At 27.0% G+C, this 27,008-nt stretch overlaps 1 protein-coding gene across 5 annotated transcripts in view; it reads right to left on the reverse strand.

Moving 5' to 3' along the window:
* LOC135927995 (uncharacterized) overlaps nucleotides 1-27,008 on the reverse strand; it is a 71,322-nt gene that overhangs the window by 15,883 nt on the left and 28,431 nt on the right. For 4 of the 5 annotated variants that reach the window (XM_065464291.1, XM_065464293.1, XM_065464290.1 and 1 more), the window contains exons 8-20: nucleotides 24,692-25,261; nucleotides 23,582-23,751; nucleotides 22,515-22,610; nucleotides 22,166-22,288; nucleotides 21,609-21,911; nucleotides 21,347-21,558; nucleotides 21,150-21,294; nucleotides 20,943-21,059; nucleotides 14,626-14,901; nucleotides 14,349-14,574; nucleotides 14,106-14,222; nucleotides 9,972-10,202; nucleotides 573-885 (exon numbers count right to left, since the gene is read on the reverse strand). In XM_065464291.1, coding sequence (XP_065320363.1) covers nucleotides 573-885; nucleotides 9,972-10,202; nucleotides 14,106-14,222; nucleotides 14,349-14,574; nucleotides 14,626-14,901; nucleotides 20,943-21,059; nucleotides 21,150-21,294; nucleotides 21,347-21,558; nucleotides 21,609-21,911; nucleotides 22,166-22,288; nucleotides 22,515-22,610; nucleotides 23,582-23,751; nucleotides 24,692-25,261 — 2,899 coding nt within the window. The remainder of the gene's footprint in view (nucleotides 1-572; nucleotides 886-9,971; nucleotides 10,203-14,105; nucleotides 14,223-14,348; nucleotides 14,575-14,625; nucleotides 14,902-20,942; nucleotides 21,060-21,149; nucleotides 21,295-21,346; nucleotides 21,559-21,608; nucleotides 21,912-22,165; nucleotides 22,289-22,514; nucleotides 22,611-23,581; nucleotides 23,752-24,691; nucleotides 25,262-27,008) is intronic. The other variant, XM_065464292.1, reaches the window with a different exon arrangement.

The following is a 27,008-nucleotide window of genomic DNA, read 5'->3' on the forward strand; positions in this document are numbered from 1 at the left end:
AAATGACCGGAAATTGGGAAAAAAAATAAAAAATTTTTTTTATCTAAAAGTAGAATCTTTGTACGTAATTTTGATATTAAATTTGTTATTTACAATTATGTAGTTTTTAAGATATGCTTAATTGAATGAAGGCAGATAATGGTAAAAATACGTCATTTTTGACACTTTGAACCCTAATATCTTCAAAAATATAAATGTTAGGAGGCTAAAATTTTGGCTATTTCTTAGTTACATCGACCTTTCTTTGCTTACCAAATTTTAAAAAAATCGAAGGGGGTCGGCCGAATCGTGGTTGATTTGTCATGGAATGACCCATACGTCATCTGATCAAACACTTGATTAATTTTAAAATAGTTAAAACATATTTGTAATTAATTATGGGAATATGTTATATATATGATATTTGGTGTTTGACATGTTGCACATTATTAATAAATATACGAATTGCATATCACGGATGTACTTTCTCGGGCTTCATAATTCTTAGGCGCTTTTTCCTAACTAGGCAAACTTATATTATCATGACATTATTTCATCAAATAAATTTTTTTTATGATAAACAGTGGTAAAACCTGTCTGTAATAAGGAAAGATTATCCCCATCCAAACATCTAAAACGTGATATAACGGTCGTCCGGAGTTGATGCAAATGTAAAGACATACTTTGATTTGGTCAACAGTAAATTTTAATTCGTTTAATCCGATTTGGCGTTTAATGCTGGAAAATTGCTTATTGGTTTTGGAGGGAGTCAAAGATTTCACAATACTGTTTTTGCTATCTTCAAGCGTGATCATCTTTAGTGTATTCAAACTATTAGTGGTCAAGGAACGAGTAAAGTGGCATAAGGAAACTAGATTTAAGCATCTGTAACATTGGGTAAACAATCTAGGGTAATATTTTAAAATGAGATAAAAATTATTCGTTATACAAAAAATATTTTATTATATGATTCGTTTTCCTAATAGCTTATATTTATAATTAGTAGTTATTTATAAAATATTGTGGGAAAAAAGTAACTAAGCATTGTTTTATTACAAAATTTTCTAAAATAAATTATTGGCGCAGTTTAAAAAAAATTACTTTCAGTTTTAAAATAATAAAACATTAATTATCTTAATATATATAAGTATAAATAAATATAAAATGTCAAAACGTCCTTCAAGCCGGGAGAATAGATGCCCTCTTGTTATAACATCTTTGGGACACGCCTAGCTTTTAAAAAAGCCGGAAAAGATAATTAATATTTTTATATTTTAAAATAATAGTTTATAAAAAGTTTAATTATAAAAATTTTCTTAAAATTTTTAAATAGAAGAAAGAATGAAAACTCATAAAAATAAAAGAAACAGGTGATGGTATCCATAAATGGGTCTTTTGCAAGGCCCAATTTTAAAATTGCTTCCAAGGTTAGATGATTGAAGTATCATGGCCTTGGATCCCTGAACTTAAGATAATTTAATGTTTTATTTAATGAATATTATTTTTAAAAAAGAGAGTATATTTGAATTAAAAAATTGCATTTTCTAAAATTTTTGGGATAAAAAAAAATTAGGACGAGTTCTGTACTGATAATGTCTTTGAAACACGTCCCGTCCTAAAAATCGTTTGACCTTAATAACAAAGAAAAGATACCAAACAAGAAATTAGCGATAAATGTTTGAATCTATGTTATGTAAATTGAAAAGATGATAGAAAAAAAACTTATTAGTTTTTAAATATGCAAGCTGTAAAATTCAAGAATATCTATTCATCATACCACATTTAGCATGGTATGGCATATACTTCAACTGGGAATCTGACTGAGCACATTGATCAAGAGTCAAATGTTTTGGTATAATTAAGGAAAAAGAAATATGTTTCATCTGTCTAAGCTTTGATTAAAAAGTTAGCTTAATAATTTTAATTTTAGCTTCTTGATATAATCATGGTGAGTATTGAGACTAAAGCTATTGCCTTTTTTAAAAATATTTGTCTTACGTGTACATAACATAGCAATTTGTTTTTGCCGAATAATTTATGTAAAGCTGTTAACAATAGCCATACTATCTGATAATAAACTTTTAAAGCTCAATGGTAGCCAAATAATTTTGAATATATAACACTAAATCAGGCTATTAAATATAAGACTAATACTTCCCATTTTGCTTGGAAACAGATAATTTCAAAATGGTGAAAATGCGTGCTGCTCTGATTACTTATAATCTCCAATGAGAAACCTTGCCATATTAATTATAAAGTAACTTCTGCATTGATGGTTTGTTTGGGGCTTGCATGTTTAAGTAACTTTGTGGTAAATATACAAAATATACGTGAAGCATCAAAATTTATATCAAATACTATAATGCAAGATTTCACAGATATTGGCATAACTGAAATTTCGAATACCCTCATTTAAACTTATTCTAAATGGGCTATATATTACTTTTTATAATTCCATTAAAAAATTGTTCATGACTACTTATATCTGTTTGTTTAAGTTTAAGATCCCATTTTATAGCTTTAATTTTAAATTGTATCCTATTGCTGGTTATGTTGATAATAGCTTTGTTTTGACATTGTTATCTTCGGGCTCTTATTACCTAGTGTAATAAGTCTTTCTTCTAATCTATAAACATAAGACGCAAGCCCCATAACGTTCATCTCTTCTCATTCCTGTTCAGCATATTTTCCATCTCTAAAATGATATTTACACATACTTGTGCTAAGCAAGTGTGTTGTAGAATATGCGTAAAAAGGGTATAAATAATGTTAACGTAGGGTGATTTAAATATAGGTAATGGGTAACCCTGGGAAAAGTGGAAATGTTTTGTTGTTTGGATGACATACTAAACGCAAATGGAGGTGTAAATTCAGCTGTTGTTTCAAGGGTCAGACAAGCGTGGAAGAAGCTATGCAAGATGTCGACTATTATAATTGTTAATTGAGATTGATTTTTTTATATGTAATTAAATTCGTTTAACTTAAATTGATATTATTTGAACATAACCTATTTAATATGTATGATTATTTTAGCCTGTAACCTTGTTTTCGTTTAAATTGTTTTTTTATAATACATATATATCTTATTTTATATTTAGTTTTTCAGTTATTTTTAATTATATTTAGTTTTTCAAATTTTATAATATAAATCTAAAATAAAGAAATTTTTGTATAACGTTTACTAATCTTTTCCACCATATTAGCATGGTGGCAATGGTGGGATCCGACACTACTTATAGTTAGGAACCAAATAATAAATTTAAAGAAAGATGTAAAATATTAAATTTAAATTAACTTCGAAATAAAAAAATTAAATTCAATAGTCTGCAGATCCTATCTAAATATATCAGAGTTGTTAAAGTATCTAGATACAAAAATGTAGTATCTGTATCTAAATATTTTTTTAGAGGTATCTGCATCTGTTTTTAGATACTTTTTAAGATACATTTTATATACCCCTTTTTTTATTATAAATAAAAATATTTGACTGTAAAATTTATTTTATTTCATATTGGCTTATGAAATAAATATATATATATATATATTAATATTTATTAATACTATAATAAAGAATTATATATACATAAAATATTAAAACTTATATATAAAAAATATATATAAATATTCATTAATTTAAATATTATGTCCGAGTTTATCAATAAACCATACAAATTTTAATATTACAATATGGAAATGGTAAATTTTATTTTATAACTAAATTTTTAAGTTTATATATTTATTTAGATCTATATCGATGAAGAAGAGGAAGCAACAACAAGTTCTATTGCTTTACCATGGCCAATTTATAGAGCATATTTTAGATAATATCTCAAAACAAAGAAAACAATTCTCTGATGGTAAAATGTTTGCCGTGTCTACCTAAAAATACAAAAATATCCGTCAGTATGACTTCAACGTGCAATATCGTGAAGCACATAAGGGTATAGATATTATATATTTAAAATTCTAATTTAAATTTTAAGAGAAAACATCCAACCTTGTTAACAAAAATAAAAAAGGGGAAGGAAAATAAAACTACCAAAGAAAATATTGGACAAGGCTCATCCTCCAATAATATTTTTGCTAAAAGACCTTTGACTTTAACTCAAGGCACTTTAGATGATTTAATTATTGCTTTTATTATAGATGGCATGCAGCCATTTTCAGTTTAAAATCCTTCTTTTAAAAAAATGATCAACACTTTGGCTCCACACAAAAATATAATTTGCCGACAGACAGTTGTTGGTAGAATTTCCCAAAGATGGGAAAATGAAAAGAAAGAAATAATTAAAAGTCTTATAGAACCATCATTAATATGCACAACAGCAGATTGTTGGAGTGCCTATCGCTGGTATAGCTAACATTTAAATTTGTATAATAATTAATTAAGAATAAATTATTTCAGCAATTTTAAGAAATTTTAATTTTTAGTTCATACAAAGGAGTAACCGCTCACTATATAAATCCAATAAGTTTGGAAAGAAAAAATATAGCGTTGGCTTGTAAAATGATAAAATAGCGAAAAATTTACAAGATATAGCTAAGGATTATTGCATTCAAAATAAAATTTCAAAGACCATTACAGATAATGCCAAAAATTTCAAAAAATGTTTTAGGTTTATTTTATTATAAATAAATATAAACATAATATATGATTGATTACTTAATTTATTAAAGAGTTTTCAAGCCAATTGAAAAAAATACAAGCGAATCAATTGATGATCTGGAAGATGAAGCAGTTGTGCCAGTTTCTATATCAAATCTTTATAATACTGCACAGGATTCTGAATTATCAGAATCATTTAGTTTACCTCATCACCAATGTTGTGCCAGTCACACATTGAATCTTATAGCCACTGTGGATGCCAATAGAGCCATGCAGTGTAAACAATATCAGAGGGTAAAACTAATTTTAATTAAATAAGTAATATTTTCTTCATTAGATATATAGCACAACACTACATAAATGCCAAAATATATGGAATAGGCAAAATAAGTCTCCTATTTCATCTGAGATTATTAAGGAATATATTGGTCGTTATTTTATATGTCCTAATATAACTAGATGGAACTCCACCTATAATGCTTTACAATTAATGTCAGAAATTATAAAAGCTAAATCTGACAAAGTGGACAAGATATGTGATGGAATAAATCTACCTAGTGAATCTGATTTTATTCATGAATATTATTTAGTAAGTTATAAATAATATTTATATATATAGCATTATTTTAAATTAGCTAATGAAGCCAATAGCTAATTCCCTTGATATTTTGCAGGGAGATAAGTATATGCACACAGCTTATTACTGTGAAACTATTTCACAACTTATTATCAAATTAAAGAATTTTAAAGAAATGAACCTGAGATTCTGTTTACCACTCTTAGATGCCTTACTTAAAGGGATTAAGGATAGGTAAATTAATATAATAAATTAAAAATATTTAATAATTCTAGGTTTATTGTGACCTTATTTGAAGATGATAATATTATAGCAACCATGCTCCACCCTTTTTTTAAACTTGATTGGACATGGTTGCAAATGGAAGAAAATCTTAATAAAAGAAAACAATTGATACAAAGATTAGCTGGTGAATTATCAAAGTCATCAACTGACTGCAAGCAAATAACCTGCCAAAAAAAACAAATAATTTAATTTCAGATTTTTTTCAGTACCCTACAGCAGTTATAATTTCTAATAATGATTTAAATTTTGATAATCAACAAATTTTAAATAATTTTTTCAAAAATGAATGTAGAGATTTTAGCATTTTTAAAGAATACTCTGATATAAAATTGTTATTTATTAAATATAACACTACAATTCCTTCAAGCGCCCCTGTGGAAAGACTATTTAATGTTGCTAAAAATGTCTTTACAGATAAACGAGGATGCCTAAATGATCAAAATTTTGAAAATATTTTATTACTGAAATCTAATAATTATTTAATCATATATTTTCATATATTATATTAAGATCATTATTTTAGTTATATTCTGATAAATGTTATATCGCGTCAATAAATTTTTTAGCTCATTTCATGAATTTTCACAATATAATATTAATTTAGGTTTATGCAAACCTATAAGAGCATAATAAAAAATGTATCTGTATATAGATACATTTAAAAATTGTATCTGTATCTTGATAACTTTTTAGACTATGTATCTGTATCTAGATCCATTTAAAAAGTATCTTTTAACAACTCTGAAATATATATAAAATGCTGGCTTCTCAATAAAAAAAAAAGAAAGTTAACACTAAACCAGATACTTTAGATTCGGAGGACAAACTAAAAGATAAACTCGAGATAAAACGCATCTCAGATACCAGGAAAACGTCAGACGACAAACAATTGATACCATATGATAACAACTATGTTCAGCAGTGGGCTCCACGAACATATTTTGACACACAAAGATTTCATAGCCAAAACTACAAATTCACGCCACGTTAACAAAATTCAATAGATGCAACAATCAAAGCAAACTCGACACTTATTACAGACCTTATTATCATGATCATCAAAGGCACAAAATAAATTATGGTAATTTCAATCAACATAGCTATGGAAAATATACAACAAGACAAACAACTCACGATGATCGAAACAATTATTATGACAACCAAAACAATCATTATAAAAGTGGTAATTTTAACAATGACAGCTTACAAGAACCAATATGGAAGTTGGACAATAGGTTATGAATTCTATATAGTGAAACCAATGATGATTTACAAAATATTCTAAATCCACGTATAAAGTGAAAAGTTATTATAAATTTCCAATCCAAGAGTCATAACCTGTAGTATAAAATAACTTAAATATAAATCAACATAATGAACATATATGAATACATAGATAACCTTAAAAAATATTTACTTAATAATGAATTAACAGTTAAATTTCTTAATGAACTACCTATTGATATTTTTCGTATTTTTGATTTCTGGAATTATGACCAAATGTGGGAATTAACTGAATTACCTAAAGATGAATTCTTAGGTATAATCAAAAAATAAGATAGGCCATTTTTAATTTAATTCCAGGATCCTTATAAAAATAATATTGACAAAATTCGATCTAAAAAAATTATAATACTAGTGATATAGGTTATAATAATAATGGAAATCATAATTATAACAAAAGTAATTATAATGATTATAAACCTAATGAGTATTTTAAAAATAACTTTGGACAAAACTTTGTTAAAAGATATGATAATAATTGTAATTGTAGAGACTATAGCAATTATAACACTAACAACTTTAGAGGTCATAACTATAAATCCCATGATAAGGAAAACACTCGTAATAAAAATTTCTACTCTAAAAATAAAACTATAATTTTAAGTCTATATCAAAATGTAATTGAAACATATAAATTAAAAGATATAAATCATATGATTGAATTTAAAGAAATATTTATAATTAAAGAAGTTAACGATACAAATATTAAAGAAAATTATAAAATTAAAAAAACTCTTATAAATAATACTAAATGTGACAAAAAAATTGAAACTTAAAACTTTGAAGACAAATAAAAGTATCATAAAGAAAAGTCATGTAAAAACTAAACGTCTTCATTTTAGAAAATATTTAAAGATGTGATGAGGAGATCATTTTCTAAATATTTGAGGCTTAAGAAATTATTTTTTACTAAAAGCAATCTTATGAAGAATTATTATTTTTAAACACTTTTTAAATTAAAAAACAAGGGTGTTAAATTCAAAATTTTTTTAGAGGGAAATGTGCATAATATTTATTTGCATATTTTAACCTTATGGATTGAAAATATTAATATATAAATAAAAATAAATTAAATACCAAAACACCAAAATATAAATTAAATACTAAAACGCGAAAGAAAAAAAAATTGGAAAACGCAAAATAAAAAAAACGCTAAAAATATTATATAACAATCTTGTTGATTTATCATCTTTTTATTATTCTAACGTCCAAATTTGATCAATTCTCTAATTATTCACACATTCCAACATCCTATTTAATAATGATAATTTTTCAACTGGTGATAATAACAATTTTGTAAAATTGATAATGATAACGACGGAGATTAACGACAAGCCTACGTACTCGAAACGATATTAACTAACCAACGTGTTAGAATCAAGTCAACGATTACAATGACTTGAACAATCAAAATGAACAACCATTTGAACGACAAATTTTCTATGACAGCTCAGATGGATTATGAGAAGGCTTTTCAGAAGAAGGGGAATGTTAATTGAGATTTATTTTTTTATATGTATTTAAATTCGTTTAACTTAAATTGCTATTATTTGAACATAACCTATTTAATATGTTACGATTATTTTATTTCGTGTTTTGGTATTTAATTTATTTTTATTTATATATTAATATTTTCAATCCATAAGGGTTAAATTTTGAATTTAACACCCTTGTTTTTTAATTTAAAAAGTGTTTAAAAATAATAATTCTTCATAAGATTGCTTTTAGTAAAAAATAATTTCTTAAGCCTCAAATATTTAGAAAATGATCTCCTCGTCACATCTTTAAGTATTTTTTTAAAATGAAGACGTTTAGTTTTTACATGACTTCTCTTTATGATACTTTTATTTGTCTTCAAAGTTTTAAGTTTCAATTTTTTTGTCACATTTAGTATTATTTATAAGAGTTTTTTTAATTTTATAATTTTCTTTAATATTTGTATCGTTAACTTCTTTAATTATAAATATTTCTTTAAATTCAATCATATGATTTATATCTTTTAATTTATATGTTTCAATTACATTTTGATATAGACTTAAAATTATAGTTTTATTTTTAGAGTAGAAATTTTTATTACGAGTGTTTTCCTTATCATGGGATTTATAGTTATGACCTCTAAAGTTGTTAGTGTTATAATTGCTATAGTCTCTACAATTACAATTATCATTATATCTATTGCAATTTATATTTCTATTAAAATAATTATCATATCTTTTAACAATATTTAGTTTTTCAGTTATTTTTAATTATTTTTAGTTTTCCAATTTTATAATATAAATCTAAAATAAAGAAATTTTTGTATAACGTTTTCTAATCTTTTCCACCATATTAACAATAAAAAGGTTTCCCTAAAATTAAAAGAAAAGCTAACGTAAGCTGTGTGAGGGTTATAAAATTTAAGGCGGTGAAACATGAGCAATGATAGGGCTCACGAAGCTAAATTGGAAAGAACGGAGATGAAGATGATTAGATGGTTGTGTGTGGTACCTAAAAAAAGCTAGCAAGGAATTAGGAGGAAGGATGGGAATAGAAGTGATGGGGGTGTTAATGAGAAAAAATAGACTGATATTTTGGGAATGTGAACACCTCGATGGAAAGAGAATCAAGACCTCCCTAAGATGACTTAGATAAAGATGATAGCGGCGGGTATAAGAAAAATGAATCTTACAAATAGTGATGTTTAGAACTAGTGTTGTTAAAAAGCTCAATTTGGGTCGATTTCTTATAGATGGAATAAAAGTTTTGACATCTATTTGCCAAATCTCGAGGCTTACTTTTGGCTAAAATCTTAATCTGATCATTTTTAAAAATCGAACCAAACGGGCTTTTTAACAATACTCAGGACCGTCAAAAATGGAGAAGGAAAATCAGAGGGGAAACTGGCTTACCTGGGTAAACCTGGAAATCAGGGAGAAGACTTGGGCTTGATAGTTTTGATAGTCTCAACTTTTTTTCTTACTCAGGAAGATATGATGCTAACTTCTGTATGATTATCTTCTATAGGTATTTTTTTAAATAAAAGTTTGAATCCTATTCCTGTCCTGTGATTTATTCAATATTATAAAACAGCGCAAATATTTATCTATTCAAAATTGGTTAAAAAGTTGTAAAATCATATAAAACTGTGCGAATAATTCAAAAAACTAAAATTTAAAATTATCTTTAATTCAAACTGCTTATAAAGATTCACATGATATTACAATAAAATATTAAGTCCAAAATATACTATGCCACATTTACTTATCACATTTGTCCTTTAAGTCATTGATTACTAAGGATGTTGCAGCGAGATCAAATCCAATTATTTCATGAAGATCCGCATTAACTTTCGCGTCATTATCGTAGTTTTCATGTTCCATTTGTATAAGCTGGGCTCTGTTTAAAAAGCTTGAATAGCGTAGTGAGTCATTGATAGGAAGATGATCGAAAACAGTTAAACTTGTTGATTCTGTAGTAATGCCTGATATATCACTAAATTTATAAACAAAGTTGAAAATAAAATTTCAATTATCTATACTCAAATAAATCATCCATTTTAAACTAGTAATGAAATTTTCTTTTTATCTCATCTTGACTATGCTAAAATAAATAAATTTCATGCGTATCGTTTATACCAAATTATTTTAAAAGTACCAGAAATCTTATTATTTGCAACATTTTATTTTTTTATATTTATTAGTATATTATTAATGTTATATAACGTTACTTTCAAAACATAACCAGTTACATTCTTAAAAAGGTATAACAGTTACTATTACAATCCTAGGTATAATTACCGCTAAATTTAAAAATGTAACCATTTACATTATAAGTTACTTTGTAAATCATTTACAAGAAATTTTACTAATTACAAATTTTAATCGAAAGCATTTAAAAGAAAATATAGAATTTATTTATGTAAAAAATAATTACACCGAAAACCATAAGGGAAAATAAAATATATATACACTGAAATAAAATATCACATAGGAAAAAATTATTCGACCATTAAAAGGGAAGCATTGACGTTTATATTTAGTATTAAAAAGTTTGATAAATATTTGAATGGAAGAAAGTTTATAATAACGACAAATACCAATCATTGGTCCAGAAGCAACACAACAAAAGGCGAAAACAAGGTTCACCAAGGTTATGTAGGTGGGTAATGTAAGGATTCGTATACGAGTATCAAATAGTTTAACAAAGAGGGAAAGAAAATATAGCTGACATCCTATCAAGAAAGCCACTATAAATAGTTAATTTTGTCGAAGAGGAAATTATAGCTATAAAGTCGCCGCCATTCAATATAATTAATATCAAATAGGAAATAATTGTATTAAAAGTGTTTGTAAAGAGGGAGGAAAGATGATAGTGTGCATGACGAATTAAAACCATACTGCAGGAATTTGAGTATTTAACAATTACGGTACACGATAATCCATTAACTACATAAGGGACCCAGGATAAAATGAATGATTGAACTGGCTAACGACTATGTGTAGTGGTCGGAAATAAAAAGCCTGAGCAATGCGCCGAATGTAATAAAAATGCAGCAGCATTTAACAGTTGGGAACCAAAAGATGAACCGTGGAACAAACTACACAAGGGTATAATGGGTCCTACAGAACAGGTATTATTTGACAGTAGTCGAGAGTCAAGTCAATCAAAGTGGGTCAAAGAAAGGATGAATAGAATATAGTAGAAAAACTAACAAAAGTATTCAATAGGTTTAAAATTCGGAAATCTTGGTTTCAGACAACATGGCTCAATTTCGGTCCAACGAATCAGACACATTCAGTGGGTGAAGGAGAATAATGCAAATGTTTATGTCGCATTATTACCCAGTTTCTAGCGGTCAGGTAGAAAGGTATGTACGTACAGTCAAGGAAACGATAAGATATAATGACACCAAAATAGGATACCAGTTTCTGGAAAATTATAGGACGACAAGACACCCAGCAACCGGAACCAGGGTAAACGAAATGACACTCAAATAATATAAGTGAGATGGATGTGATAGTTTCAAAATTTTGTTCCCTATATAAATGTATGTTTCAATTAAATAAAGCATTAAAATTAATGTTAACTCTTAAAACTGCCCTTTTATAATTTTAGCATATACAGAATCTTTTAAAGGTCAACCGTATATTAATCCTTATCTTCCAGGGATCTAATCGGTGTTATTGATGTGGTATAATAACCCAAATATATGTGTGTAATTTTTAACTTCAAGTATATCAATAGCTTGTTGTATAATTTAAGAATTAAATTATAATTTTTTAGAAAATTCATTTAAATTAACACACAATCATCTTTTATAAAATCACGATCATGTGTTGTGAATCTACCCAACTTAAATTCATCATGCAATAAATCAAATTCTATAAGCATTTTATTTAAAAATAATTTATACAGAATTATAAAAAGAACTCCATCTTGTTGTAATGGGATATAGTAATTAACAATTTAATCTCTTAATTATTTCAGATAGTTCGGATTTATTTGTTAAATTTAACGTTGGCATTTTGAATAGTAATGTTATATACTTTCTTATAATCATCATTCTCTACAAGGATCTTGTTGACATTTTGTGTTGCCACTAAGCTTAATCTATGATAAAATTATCTTTGATGCCTGGGATGTTAGTCAAAGTTGTTTAAATCATAACGTTAACCAGAAGAATACATTACATCTTCTATTGATATATATTCAATATCTCAATGTCTTCCCCCATTACCGAATGTAATGAGCTAATCACTATAAGAAAAAAAATATATAGGTATTTAGGATAGACATACAGAAGAATTTGTTGCGAGATCTGTTATTTTGCAGACATTTTTATTTTGGTCCTTACAAATAGTAGTTAAGATATGTTGAGTACATCATATATATACCTACCCTGAAGTCTTTAGACTAGAATGGCTGAATGTCTTGCCAATTTAGTCATCAATCAAATGCCCAGTTACACGAATATAGGAGTTATTATTTATATAATAAAATCAAATATTTTTTTTGCCAAGATATATTTTTACATTTAAGTTCGTTGTTTTGACGTTACTTGAAGGAAGGGACTGTACTATTTCTATTTCATCATTCTGAATTATTTGAATGCCATCTTCATCAAATGACCAATCAGTTAGAATTCTGTATCTGTCGGATTCCTTCATAGGCGTAGCTAGGGGGGGGCAAGGGGAAATTCCCCCCCTTCAGAAATTTATCACTTTTTGTAAATATCATTTTTAGCTAATAAAAAATATTACCCTTAGTCCTCCCCCCACTCCCTGACCCTCAAATATGTATGCATATATCTTAAATAATAATTTAAAAGAAAGAATGTAAAAGTTGATATTTTTTAATAAAACTATTCATCATAATTTATAGATTTTTGAGAAAATAAATTTATAAATATATAAAATGAACCAAAAATGTTTTTTAATAAATGGAATATAAGCCAAAGTCTTAAGACAGAAGTGAAATGTAATAATAGATCCATAAAATTACTAAATAATATAATATATCAAATATAATTTTTTATAAAGTGAGTAATTTTAATTTATTAATCTTAATAAAAGTAAAATATAATTTTAAAACTATTGATAAAATCATATCATAAATTAAAAAAATATTAAAGCACAATAGAAACAGTGGAATATTATATGTCGTAGATTTACAGTATATCTAATTATCAAATGACAATCAAGTAATTTTTACCAATATAGCGAATAATATATTTTACAGAAAACTATAAAATATTGATAAGGACATCAGAAAATATCTTTTGAAACATTGTGGGATGAATAATATGAAGATTAAATTAAAATATCATTTTTACTTAAAATAAATAGATGGCGTCAAATAATTGAATGCAAATTGTTGCTATATTTAATATCAAGAGCATTGATTAGTAAAATATGTTAAATTATTAACTGTAATATATTCTCTAACTGTCAAATATGTCTGTAAAAGTGGAATTTTACCTAGTATTTTATAACTAATTCTATATAATAGAGTAAAATCAACTAAATGTCTACTTACTTTTTATAAATAAATTACTTATAATTGTTTGGAATAAATTATTACCATGCTTTTATATTAAGGTATATACAATACAAGTAATTTATTATATTTTTATTTTATATAAAAATATATTTATTAAGATACATAAAAATATTTTAAAAGTAACCAGTTATTTTTAGCAGTTACATTCCAAAAAATATAAATAATTGCAGTTACCAGTTATAATTTTCAAATGTAACTATTTATAGTTATTTTTTTGCAAAAATGTAACCTATTTTAACAATATTATACTATAGTTAATTAATTCCATATTGGGATTCAGAGCCTACAAAGGTAACAAGATGTATTTATACAACATATAAATAGGGGTCTAATAACTTGCGATGAAAACTTCTAGAAGTGAGCAATGTGTTACGAATGTCTCTCAAAAATGGCGGTAAACAATTGTTAGGCAATGTGAAGAAAGCGTGAAGTTTGACAATTATTCCACAACATCTTAATCATTGTTATTTTTGATTTAAAAATATTATATTATATATCTTTTTAATAACAAATCATACACAAATAAGCAGTAGATTTAAATAAATTTGAAATTAACTGTTTTGATAATTATATACATACTTCAAAATTGGTATCCATAACGAGGGAAATCGGGTGGCTCTTTCGATGTAATAACCGTTTGTGATAATATATAGGATGTAAAGATATAAGGGAACATTTGATAGGTTAAAAGAATCAGAAATACCCTCGTTAGAATGGGGTAAACCCAAAGACAATAAGTAATCGGGAAAGGGTTGCATGTATTCAGCTAACATAATCGTTATCTTAAGGCTACATTCATAATTATCTAAAATATAAGTTTTAAAAGTTCGAAAATAAATAAAATATATATATGTACCGATTTCTAATGAAATTTCGGATAAAATTTGCAAAGTCTCCACGATTCGAATGACAAATGGTATATTAACGCATACGTAACCATTTTTGAAGGGATTACGGGCCACTAAGCATGTAAACAATGGTTTAATATCTAAAATTCCCATTATGAGGTTTAATAACGTATGTGATTCGGATGAGTCGGGTGGCCATAGAACTTTAAGAGATTCGTTTTGGATATCGAACGATAATATATTTTGACATTTGGTTTTCAGTAAATGTTTAACAAAAGTTTGACCTAATCAATATTATAATAGTTTATAAAACTTTAATTTGTATTTGGATATGAATAATAGTGCGCACAAATTGAACGTTTCAACGCAGCGTTTCAAAACGCATATTAAAAAAACGTAAACACAGTTGTGTTTAAATTGAAGCGTTAAGTTTTATTTTTTCAATATGAAGCGTCTAAATTTAAAACAAAAAAAATGCTTGCCTTATATTTACAAGAAATAAAAGAAGGAAGAGGTGCAAGACATCTCAAATATATGTTAAAAGAAATTTTTTTCTGAATATATTAATATAAAAGAGGATTTAATAAATTCCCAATTTTATAATTATATAAGAATGAGAAGATCAACCTTTCATATATTCTCTGACTAATATATGATGATATTAATCCAAAAATTACTAATAGTAACAAGCAAATTGATGCTAAAGACAGATTGTTTGTTACCTTAAGGGAAAATAAATGTAATTCATTAGTAATAATTTATATAAAAGGTATTTAATTACTGGTTTATCCTTTGCACAATTAAAAGGAGTTTTGGGGGAATTGTTAAAAAATTTGAGCTTCTGAGTAGGACAATAGAAATTGGCTTAGCTATATAGAAATAGTGATAAAAACAATATGTATCTTACACAATATAATCATCAACAAAGAAGAATCAGCTTCCATTGATGATGCAGGTACTACAAATATTCAAATATAAAATTTTTAAATATCCTATTTTTTTTATATTTTTAAAATTATGTAATCATCAAAATTATACAGATAACCATTATTGCCTAGCAGAGAAAATATTTCTTCTTCAATGGAATCAAAAATTCTTAGAGACAAATTTAAAATTTTTTTATTTATATTGTAAGAAATTTATTTATGAAATTATTTTATATTAAATTGTTTTACATATTTAATTTTTATACACACTTATGTTATTAAAGGATATAAATAAAATATTTGAATGTTAAGAAAAATTTAATTGATATATCCCTTGATTTCTATTAAATGTTAATTTGGACACTAATAAACTTAGTAAATGTGAAAATAGATACTATACAAATATATAAAAATTTCATTGATTGTAAGAAATTCTATATATATGTAAATTAAAAAATACAATAACATAAAAAGTTATTATACTATGAATTAGTAAAAAAATTATTCATAATAACAAAAAGACAATACTGAGCATAAATAAAATAATAATGTAAAATACAAAATAAATAAAAGTGAAACCCAGCACAATTATTTAAAATCCTCTTCCTCTAATCATCGGGAGAGATCGAACAAACATAATTAGTCTTAAAAGAAACTTTTTAGCCAAATCACCATATGTTGTTAAAGTGGAGCAGATGATTAGTACAAATATGTAATTAGAAGAATCAGCGCTGTATTTGGTGATCTTAAAATTTTGAGATCTGTTCAGAGCATCCTTGTTAAAATTGGAAGGGGAGTTCGTGTCCAAACAAGAAAAATCCCATATTAGAAACTTTCTTTGTGACCATGGAATTCATGTAACTCCATCATGACGCCTACCATCGGGAAAGAGACCAAAAGGCTCCAATGGGGTAGGAAAACCAGCTGACCTAAGTGCAAGAGATATAATTTGATTGCACCTCGAGTGCCGAGTTTGCCGACCGGATTACGTGGGCAATGTAAAGGATGAAGCGCCATATTATCATCATCAGTATGACATTTGCTGCATTTATATGGCAATGAAAAAGGAATGTCGAGCCTGTTACATAAAGCATAGCTGAGCTCGTTATTGTCCAATTCAAATTTAAGATTGCTAGATGGAATAACATCTAAAAATTCATATCCCCGATCCTAGATAAGTTCAATGAATGTGGATCTAGCCAAAGGTGAAAGACTCGAAATAAGGTAATCAACGGAGTTTTTCACAAGTGGTAGAACCCAATCTTTCTGTTTTAAAGAGATCGGAAATATTGATGTGGTTGTCACAAATTTTGCCCACTCCGTCCTAGCATTATTCAAAAAGGGATCGTGGACTGACAAATGTTGGTCGATTAGTCTATGTGCCTAATGGTGGCTAGCAATGAACGCACATATTGAGATCGACAGTGGGGACCTTATACCAAGTCCGCCATGTTTGGAAGGAAGCGAGGCTTAATGCCAAGCAATGTCCGTAAACTTGATATTTAAGCAGTCACTAATAATTAATCTTATTTTGGTTTCGAATCTTTCCAGATGCAACCTCTCTAAAATAAATGGGCTCGATCGTATGGCGTAAAGAATTTTAGGGATGTTGAAGAAATTCCTAATTAAAAAAAGGCCTTGTGAGCCGAGAGACAGGGAAGAATGAGTTTTAAATTTTCAAATATATTGACCATATCGCTAAAAAAAAGAATTTACTGACTCCTCACCAATGGGAGAGCCCAAATGAGATAATTTTTAATGGAATTGTATTGATTTCACAATATTCGGTTTTGGTTTGGTTGATCACAAGTCCGAGACTATCAGTGGAAGCCTTAATAATATTAATAGCCTTTTCCACCTCAGCAGAATCGCCGACCCCATCATCAATGTACCATAAATGTAAAGGTAGCGAGCAGTCATTTTTTATTTTAGTGATCAAATCATGGATACCTAGAAAAAATTATATGGAGCCTAGGGGATCACCCTATTTATTACCTTCAGAAGAGGTTAAGATATAATGGTGAAATACCAAATGGGAAGGTTTTTTTATAGGATGAAAGGATATAGTTTGTAAAAGCTGAGAAATGTTTTATGAATTGTGAAATTATTACTTTTCTATGAATGCTCTTGTAAGCATTTCTAAAGTGGATTTTGGTGTTGAGCTATTGTGGCATTCTGAGCATAAATACGAGTTATATGTGTAGCCGCTTCACACCCTGAGCTCGTTCCAACACCTAATTGAAGAGGAAGAAGTATGTTAGAAACTTGTTTAGAAATCCTGCTAGCTATAAGCTTGGAACATAATCTCCTATATACAGCACCAACGGCAATAGGCCTAATATCACCATTCTTTTTTCTCAGGGCGACAAGTTTGGCTCCAAAAAGAGGGCCCTTGCGAAATCTGGGACCTCACCATTAATGACCTTGTTGCATAATTGAGTTATTTTATCCAATAGAGCTTTGAGGATGGGAGTAGTTAAATCTTGAAAAAAATAAAGGTTTGATTTCAAATCCAGGAGCCGTGTCCTTCTGAAAAGATCTCACTGATTTAAATACTTCTTCCGAAGTGAAAATCGGAGAAGGGTGGTTCTTGGTTTCATAAATCATTATAGCTCCCAGTGTCTGGTGATGCTTGCTAGTAGTCTTTGGTATGACACTGCGTCCACTCGAGCAAGTGTGTCAAAGGAGATACATAGTCTGAGAGCACCATTTATGTCCAAATTGTTTATTTTGTTATCGATTAGCTTCACCTTGATATTTAAATCGTCCTGATTTTTGTTGCAGGTGTGAGTTATGATATCAAAGATTTCATAATTGATATTAGAAGATGCTAGTTTAATATTTGTAGTGAAAGAATTAGCATTCACAGCGGGAATTTGGAAAGATTTGTGGCCAAATAAAAGAAAAGCTGACCATGCATCCTTAGAGGAGAAATTTTCTAACAGCCTATCAATGCATTGAGCATAATTGGTAGAAACAACTTCTCTGGCACCTCTTGGAATTCTGGACAAACGAGGTTTGGGCAGTCCAAGGAATTGGTGAAATTATTATCAGGGATATTAGATTCGTGAATGCTTGATGTTGCAATATTATCATGATTTGATTTAGATGGAACAGATGACTGTGTTACAAGATTCAAGAGGTAACTATGGGGGATTGTTAGGAGAGGAATAGAGGGGACTGAGGCAGAAAGGGGGCATCTTTGTCCATTCACACTATGGGCCCATAAACGGCCATTCCCAAGTATTAAAATAGAGTTTCTACATTAAGAACAAAATTCTATCCAACATAATATGCGGATCTACCATTGGGAATTACAATCTGATGATCATCTATTAATATTTTTATTAAATCATCAGAAAATAAAAACTGATCATCAACTTCTTTGAATGCAAGCATATGTTGTTGCATAAGAATCTATAATACTTTCATTAATACTGCATACAACACAAATGACATTTATGTATTAAGTTAGTTTCATTAAAAATTATTAATATTGTAATGTAGTTGAATAAATGTTAAGTTATTTCTTTCATATTGATTATATAAGGATGATATAAAAAATTCTATATATTAATATTGTAAAAGGTTAGGTTATTTCTTTCAATAATATTTATCAAATAAGAATGGCATTTTTATTGCATCTCATCTTCACGTTTGCATGGTTAAACTACTAGTTGTTCTATTGTGTTCTCAATTCATACAGCTGTAAGACTATAAAATTCTATATATTAATATTGTCATGCAGTTGCATAAATGTTAGGTTATTTCTTTCAATAATATGGATCAATGAAATTTTTATTGCATCTCATCTTCAGGTTTGCATGATTAAACTTGTATTCTCAATTCATACAGCTGTAAAACCGAACCAATAATTAATATTATTGTCAATATAAAAATATAATAATATCACTTGTAAATATAAAATACATAAATATCACATGTAAATATAATAAGAAAAATATCACATTTAAAATACAAAATCAATGATATATATAATAAATAAATATGCTATTAAATATATCTAATGCAGATTCATTAGCAGGTGATGGTAAGGTATCATTTGTCTTTAGATAATGTATAAATTTTAAAATCTCCGTTTTAAACAATAGTCGATTGTGTAAACTTAAGTTTCTACATCCTCTACAAGGCTTTTCATAAAAAAAGTCTACATAAAATATTTATAAATTATAGATAAAAATAAGCTTTTACTGCATCCCAGACGACTTTTCTTCCAATACATTTAATAATCTATTAATATTATTAGGCACTATAGATTTTATTGTGTTTGAGGGTGACACATCTAAATTGTATGATGTTGCTTTATCTGCAACAGTCTTTTGTATATATTGTATTTATATTCATGTTTTCCTCCTTTAAAACCTGATTTGTACAATTGGTCTTTAAAATTTCACAATCTCTTCTTTAGATATAAAGTACTGGTATCAATACCAAAACATTTTAGTAATTTCATCATTCCATGTGCTAAAAATATTATTGTATCATTTAATAATTATTATTCTTACATTTTAGAAGATATTCTATCACTTGAAAATTTAAAAACGTTTCAAAAAACGCAAGCCATTTTGACTTTTAATAAATTATTTAAAATGCAAAACGTAAATGTGCTCAATTTAAACGAAAACATTATTTAAGTTTTGAAACGTAGCGTGTTGAATTTGTGTGCACTACAAATTTATTAAAAAGAATTAATATTATGACGTTTAGGATATAAATACGCCAGATATGCCTATGGCCATAGGGCCTCCATTAATGGCCTAAATGAATATTAAAAATTTGCCAAGAGATCATATTTAACCTTAGGGATATACCCATATTTTTTATCAGGTCGGGTCGATATTTTATTTTTATTAAAACATCGGTTATCGACCAATATTATAAAATTTTTCAGCGTCTAATTTTAAAAAAAATATTTCAAATTTTATAATATATTTGTTTATTACTTATGTAAATGGTTTAATGTTATCATGTAAATAAGTGATTTTTCAATAATTTATATACTTTTAGCATCAGAATATAAACTAAAACTGGTATAGTTAAATTATAATGTTATACTATTAAAAAGTAAATGAGATGAGTAGATGTATGCATTAAAAATTAAAATGATTAGCTTGTTTACGGAATAGAAAATCAGCTATGATATCGCATCGGTACGGCCGGTATCAAATTAATATCGGTAATATCGAATCTACCTCCAACAAGTGGTATCGGTACACCTCTACAAAAAAATAAATTGTGCAGACTTAGAATTTGAAGATACCAAACCGATCTGGCTCATGATTTCAATAAAAATAAGATAAACTTAGCCCTTTGCAAGCTAATTTGGCTAGTGCCAAGATAAGTATTCTAAAGAAAGTTAATGTTATAATTTATAATACCTTCAAATTGAAAACGATTAGCGTAATCCGATTTATGATTATAAGGCTGCAGGTTACGATACTCACTTAATGTCTGAGTATGGTTATGTAAATCTTGATTCTGGAAGTCGTTCATGTCTAGCGTATGAATAACATATCATTTTAAATAAATTTCAACTCATGAAAATCAAAACATATAACAATTATTCAAAACATAGTTTATTTTACCCATTATAACATTGACTAAAGCTGAATTACTATCGTTATTGATTAACAGATCATGTTGCAAGGTAAAATTGTATAATTTGGCAAGCCAGTCTCGTGGATAAACCATAACAGTGATGTAGCGCTCAAAATAACCAATAAATTCATCCTAAAAATTTAAAACGATATATATAATTAAAAAAAATTTTTTTAAATTAAACTAAAGTAGGGATGATGGACTTGTGGTCAATATCATTATCTTGGTAAAATTTGGCCCGCTTCAAGTTTAAATTAAGAATCAGAATTCGGTATATTGCGAAATATAGAAAATCTGAATTGAAGAGTGGTTTTCGATTGGCATACCTTCTTTCCAAAATATCAGGCGTATAAGTAAACTCGGTAAATGCTATAATATTATATAAAAAATAGAATTCTAATTTTATAATATTATTTTGAAAAAGGAACTTTATTCTCCAATTTTACCTCTGTAGGTAAGTGAGCAATAGTTAATTATAGAAATATCGATTTCAATAGAATTCCTCAGACCATGAGTCCACTCATTTAGACATTTATCTTTCACTTCTTCCAAAATTTTAACAAGTACATCTTGAACTTTAATAATATCCCTTCTCGAATCGCTATTCTCCCCATTATTTTTGCCCAAAAACATAGCATCTGATTCGTGATTCGAACAATTTGCTTCGTTAATTAGTTCCTCTTTTTTAGAATTAAACGCAATTGCATCCAATTTTTGTTTTTTAATATCGCACTTTTCGGCACTGTTAACTTTTTTGTTTAGTTATTATTTATATTTGCTTAAATAAAGAAATAATTTAACAGAAAAAAAGAGTTATTAATTATAAGAATTTCTTTGTTTTTAAAAAAAAAGATTGATATAAATAAAATTAAGTCATTTCTCATTTATAAAGTTTATTTTAAAAGATAAAATTATCAAAATAAAATTAACTTTTCTAGCAAATCAAAGAAGAACAAGCAATGGCATAGAAGAATATTCACGTGAAAAAATATAATCTGGATACTTATTTCGAAATCAAATATATCTCTGATCTCCAAATCGTTGTCGGAATCGCTATGGTAATATGAATCATCGATTAAATTTTGAGATGAAGACATGTCAGGACAATCTTTATGTCTATTACTGTCTATTGGTAATATAAAAGTCAGCAATACTTTGAAAATAATCATCAAAGTTAATGGCGATTTTTGAATTTAATATGAGTATGCGTGCATAAATAATATTTTCAATTCAAATTAAACGAATAGTAAATTAAATTTAAAACCGATGACTAATCTGGAGAGCCTAAAAGATGAGAGCAGGTCAAAAAGGAGAAAGTTTTATAATTTCAATAATCAAAAAAGAATAATAACTTTCTAAGTCGCTGTCAGAGAGGGTGTGATAAGAATTGCTGGAATCGCTTTTGATTGAGTGAATCGATTCAGATTGCGATTTGGCTGGATCCTTTGCTAATTTTTTAATCATATTTTTGATTGCAAAGAAAAAATTTGTAATTTAAGGTAAATGATAATAGATTATCAGAAACCTGCAGAGGTACTACTTGCATGACCCGGCCCGGATATAAAAAAAATTTTTGGCCCAGCCTGGATGTTTTTTTCAAAAAAATTTTCTCGGCCCGGCCCAGGTTATATATTTTCGGGCCCAGCCCAGCCCGGATATTTTTAAAATATATTATATTTATTTTCAATTATATCTAATATTGGCGATTTAAAATATTTGGTTCTAAAAAATTTTTTAGGCCTGGCCCGAGTATATTTAAAAAATTAAAATACAACATGGCCCGTGTATCCGAGACATTGGCCGGGCCTGTCTAATGAAATCTCTAATAGCAATATTCTCAAAAAAGTGTAACATTTTCTTCATAAAGTGATCCATTAAAATAAATTATATATTTTGGAAGCCTTAGAGAGTGGGAATATCTATTATTAAATAGAGTTAGTTTAGATCCTAAAGAGGTAAAAGATGGGTCAAGAGTTAGATGAGTGAGATTCCTTTTCCAAAAAGTATGGGTTCCGTAAATAATGCTTGCGCCATTTATACCGAAATATCATGGCTTACTATCTGACTCAAGATGGCTAACGTAGTCTTAAATATCTTGGACTATCCATGAACTAAGAGTTTTTTTTAAAAATCGTTAAATGAATGAAGAGCTATTTTAAAAAAGTTTAAGATCATTTTATGAGATGCTAAAATTAAGTATCTCATTTATTTTATGACTTGTGATAATTTTTAACTATTCATATCTAAATTTTATAAGAAGTATTAATATAATCTTTCTCTCGATGAATAGTGAACTGTTTTAACTAAATTTAACATATAATACTTTCACTTTTCCCAAAATTTTGAACGATATTTTATTTAAATCACATTTTAAATATGATGATATATTAAGTATATAATTAGCATTCATAATTATTACATTCTAAATCGTGAAAAGTCAGCTCAGATTGGTCAAAATATTCGGATAAATTTTTGTGTCTTAATATGGCTAAAGTGTTGACTAGTTTTGAACATAATTCAAACGTTAAATCCTTGATTCTTGATTTATTCGTAGACACTGTAACGCAAGAACTAGCAAAGCATATAATCCTATAATCGTTTTTTAAGATATTATGAGAAACATTTGTTCTTTCATTCTAACTTTCTTTAAAAAAATAAAATGGTTATTATTATTAAAACTTAATGACCCATTTTTCTTATTAATGCCAATTATTATTTTTACTAAAGTACTCAATCGCCCTAGGTCCTGTAAGTATAAAAATAAAATTTCATTTCAATTGCAAATTCATATCATATATGAATGGAGGAACTGTGAATCAACCCTCTCCAATCAGAAAAATTAAGCAAACACACGGATGATTATCTTAGCAATATATACAATATATTTGGCATATTTTTTTTTCAAAGATTTATCATAAAAATATTGCTTAGAACATAAATATATAATCATTTAAAATGAAGATAAAATATATGTAAACGTAATAATATAGAGAGAAAGCAAATCATACAAAATGGTCGAACGAAATATTAATAAATTAGAGAATGTACTCACTAAGAAAAAGCAAAAGCGCTCTCAGAATGCCTAAATCAAAATTCTCATTTACAGGTTTAAATGGTAGACTAGCGATGCACTGAAGAGTAGATTTTTATGGGGAAAAATCATTTATATTTATTTTACCAAAATGCGAACATTTCTAGTAGATAAGGACATTAAGCTAAATCGATTTTTAATAAAATGAAGTGTCTGGTTAGAAGCGAGCAGAGATATATGCTGCTAAAAAAAGAGATGACCACACCAAGAGGAATGAAGTCATAAGAAGAAAAAGGCAAAGCAAAAATATTATATTTAACAATTTAAATGGTGTGTTTGCATAATTTTAAATAATTTATTTAAACTCTTTTCATAAAAGTCATCTTACACTTTTTATATTTTTTATTTTATTTCATTTTAAAATAATGGACAATATTACCTTTATAAATTTGGAAAGAAAGAAAAATTCGCAAATAATTCTTATTTCGATGGACTTACATTTCTACCAAGCTCATATCGAAATTGAATGTTCCCTGATAGGATATATCACATGTCCCCTTATCCCAATCGTAAGTTGAAATTTTGATAAGTATGCCAGGCGACTCGACTATATTAAACAAAGTTCTGTCGAACAAACGCAATAGGCATTTAAAGCCATTTCGATTACGATTTTTTTTTATATCCCGAATATTCTTAGAGGAATTTTTATAGGTAGTTGGGGAAGAAAGGTTGGGTGAAGAATGCGAGTAGAATGCTAAGGAGCTGGATAGCATTTCGTGAAACATGGAACGGATCATGAGCTTTAGAGAGTTAAAATCAACGCCTAACCTGATTATTTCAAACACCAAATCGTAGAGGCAATGATAATATTCGGGCTTTGAGAAAGGTGGACAGGCAGATTGATAGGAAGTGTTAAAATCGATTGAATCGATGGGGTCATGATGATCCTTTTTATTTACATTCGTGGTATATTTAACGGACACTGAGTTGGAGGAAGGCACTAAGGATGGAAATGAAATTGAACGGTAAGTGGCAAAGATGTTGGTAATAGATGGGCATATGTCCTTCCTTTAATGTAATTATTTTTTTAAATATAATTTATTTCATATTTTAACTCTTAGTTACTTATTTAACAATTTATGATGGGTTACTTATGTTTCAAATGAGCAAAAAAAAGTTAATGTAATTAAGAAATAGCCAAAATGTTAGCCTCCAAACATTTATATTTTTGGAGATATTAGGGTTCAAAGTGGCAAAAATAATGGGCAAAAATGACGTATTTTTACCATTATCTGCCTTCTTTATTAACCATATCTAAAAACAACATAATTGTAAATAACAAATTTAATATCAAAATTACGTACGATTATACTTTTATATAAAAAAAAATTTTGTTTCCAATTTCCCGATATCTTATTTAATATATAAACTAAAAACAATTTTATAAAAAATTTAAACTCTTCCTTTATATTTATAAGAAAGATGGATAAATCCCGAAAGAAGGCGTCTTTGTAAAAAATTATATATTTAAATGGTTTTTCTTGTATTTGGTATAATTTAAAGGATTATTTATCTTGTGTGAAAATAGCAATAAATGAGGTTTCAATCAATTATAGAAATTGTCTATCGATATCTAAAATAAATTCAATTTATTATATTATTTATAATTTTTAAAATTATTTGCCCATATAACATATATAATGAATATTAATAAAATATATTCAACCAAGTTTAGTTCTTGAATAATCAGAATCTTGTGTTATATGGCGCCCCAAATATTAAAATTGGCTTATAGGAAGAATTGTCATAAGATAACATCTTTATTCTTTGTATTTCAATTACAATTTGATTATTCATATTAAAATAAATTACATTTAGCCTTTTTATTATTATTATGAATAACATTTTATTTATTTTATTTAACCAAAAAAACTGTTCCTTTTTTATCTTTTTTAAAACAATAAATAAATCATGAAATAACCAATTATATAAAATGAAAATGTTCGTTTAAAATTGAATTTGATATCAAAAAATATATCAAGTCAAAATAAATTGATTTTAAAATAATGTTAATACGATAAAATAAAACGTTAATATAAAATAATGATCACTTATTTTACAATAATATTTGTCACTAAAATTTAATAATGTTTTACAAATTGTACATCTAGATGGAATTTTATAGGCTGGGCACATTAATTTTAAAAAATTGATAAATTATTTATTTTCTAATAAATTATAAGGGCAATTTGACATAAAAATATTGTTTGATTTTGTTCAGTTACAGTGTCAAAAATTTTTTAATTTTAGATGTGCCTTGCCTGATACATTATTAAAATTATTGGTATTTTCTTTAAAAGTATTTAGAATAACTTAATTAATGTTTTTGGGGATTTTACCTTTGTTTTGTACTTTTAAAATTATAAATTTGAAGAGTTGCACTAATAAAAAAATAAGTTTAAAGACTTACGAGGAAAATAAAAATTATTTTAAAGATATAATAAATTAAATTATAAATCATAACTTTTCAAATAAATTATTATATTTTATAAAATATAAATCATAATTTTTGCAATATTTATATTAAGGGAAAATTCGGGAAATTTCCCAGGAAAATTTCCCTACTTTTTCATCTCTAATCTTAGGCTATGTTAAAATAATTTTAAATATTTGCATATAACAAAATTTTAGAGTTTCATTATAGATTTTATTTATTATATAAATATACTTGAGCATAAATAACATTCCTTTATTTAATCATGTATTTATTTCCATTATTTAAAATAAATTTCAAAATGTAGATATTTTATACAGA

Source organism: Gordionus sp. m RMFG-2023, chromosome 4 (assembly GCF_954871325.1).
Source record: "Gordionus sp. m RMFG-2023 chromosome 4, tfGorSpeb1-WG-v2, whole genome shotgun sequence".
NCBI classification, from domain to species: domain Eukaryota; kingdom Metazoa; phylum Nematomorpha; class Gordioida; order Chordodea; family Parachordodidae; genus Gordionus; species Gordionus sp. m RMFG-2023.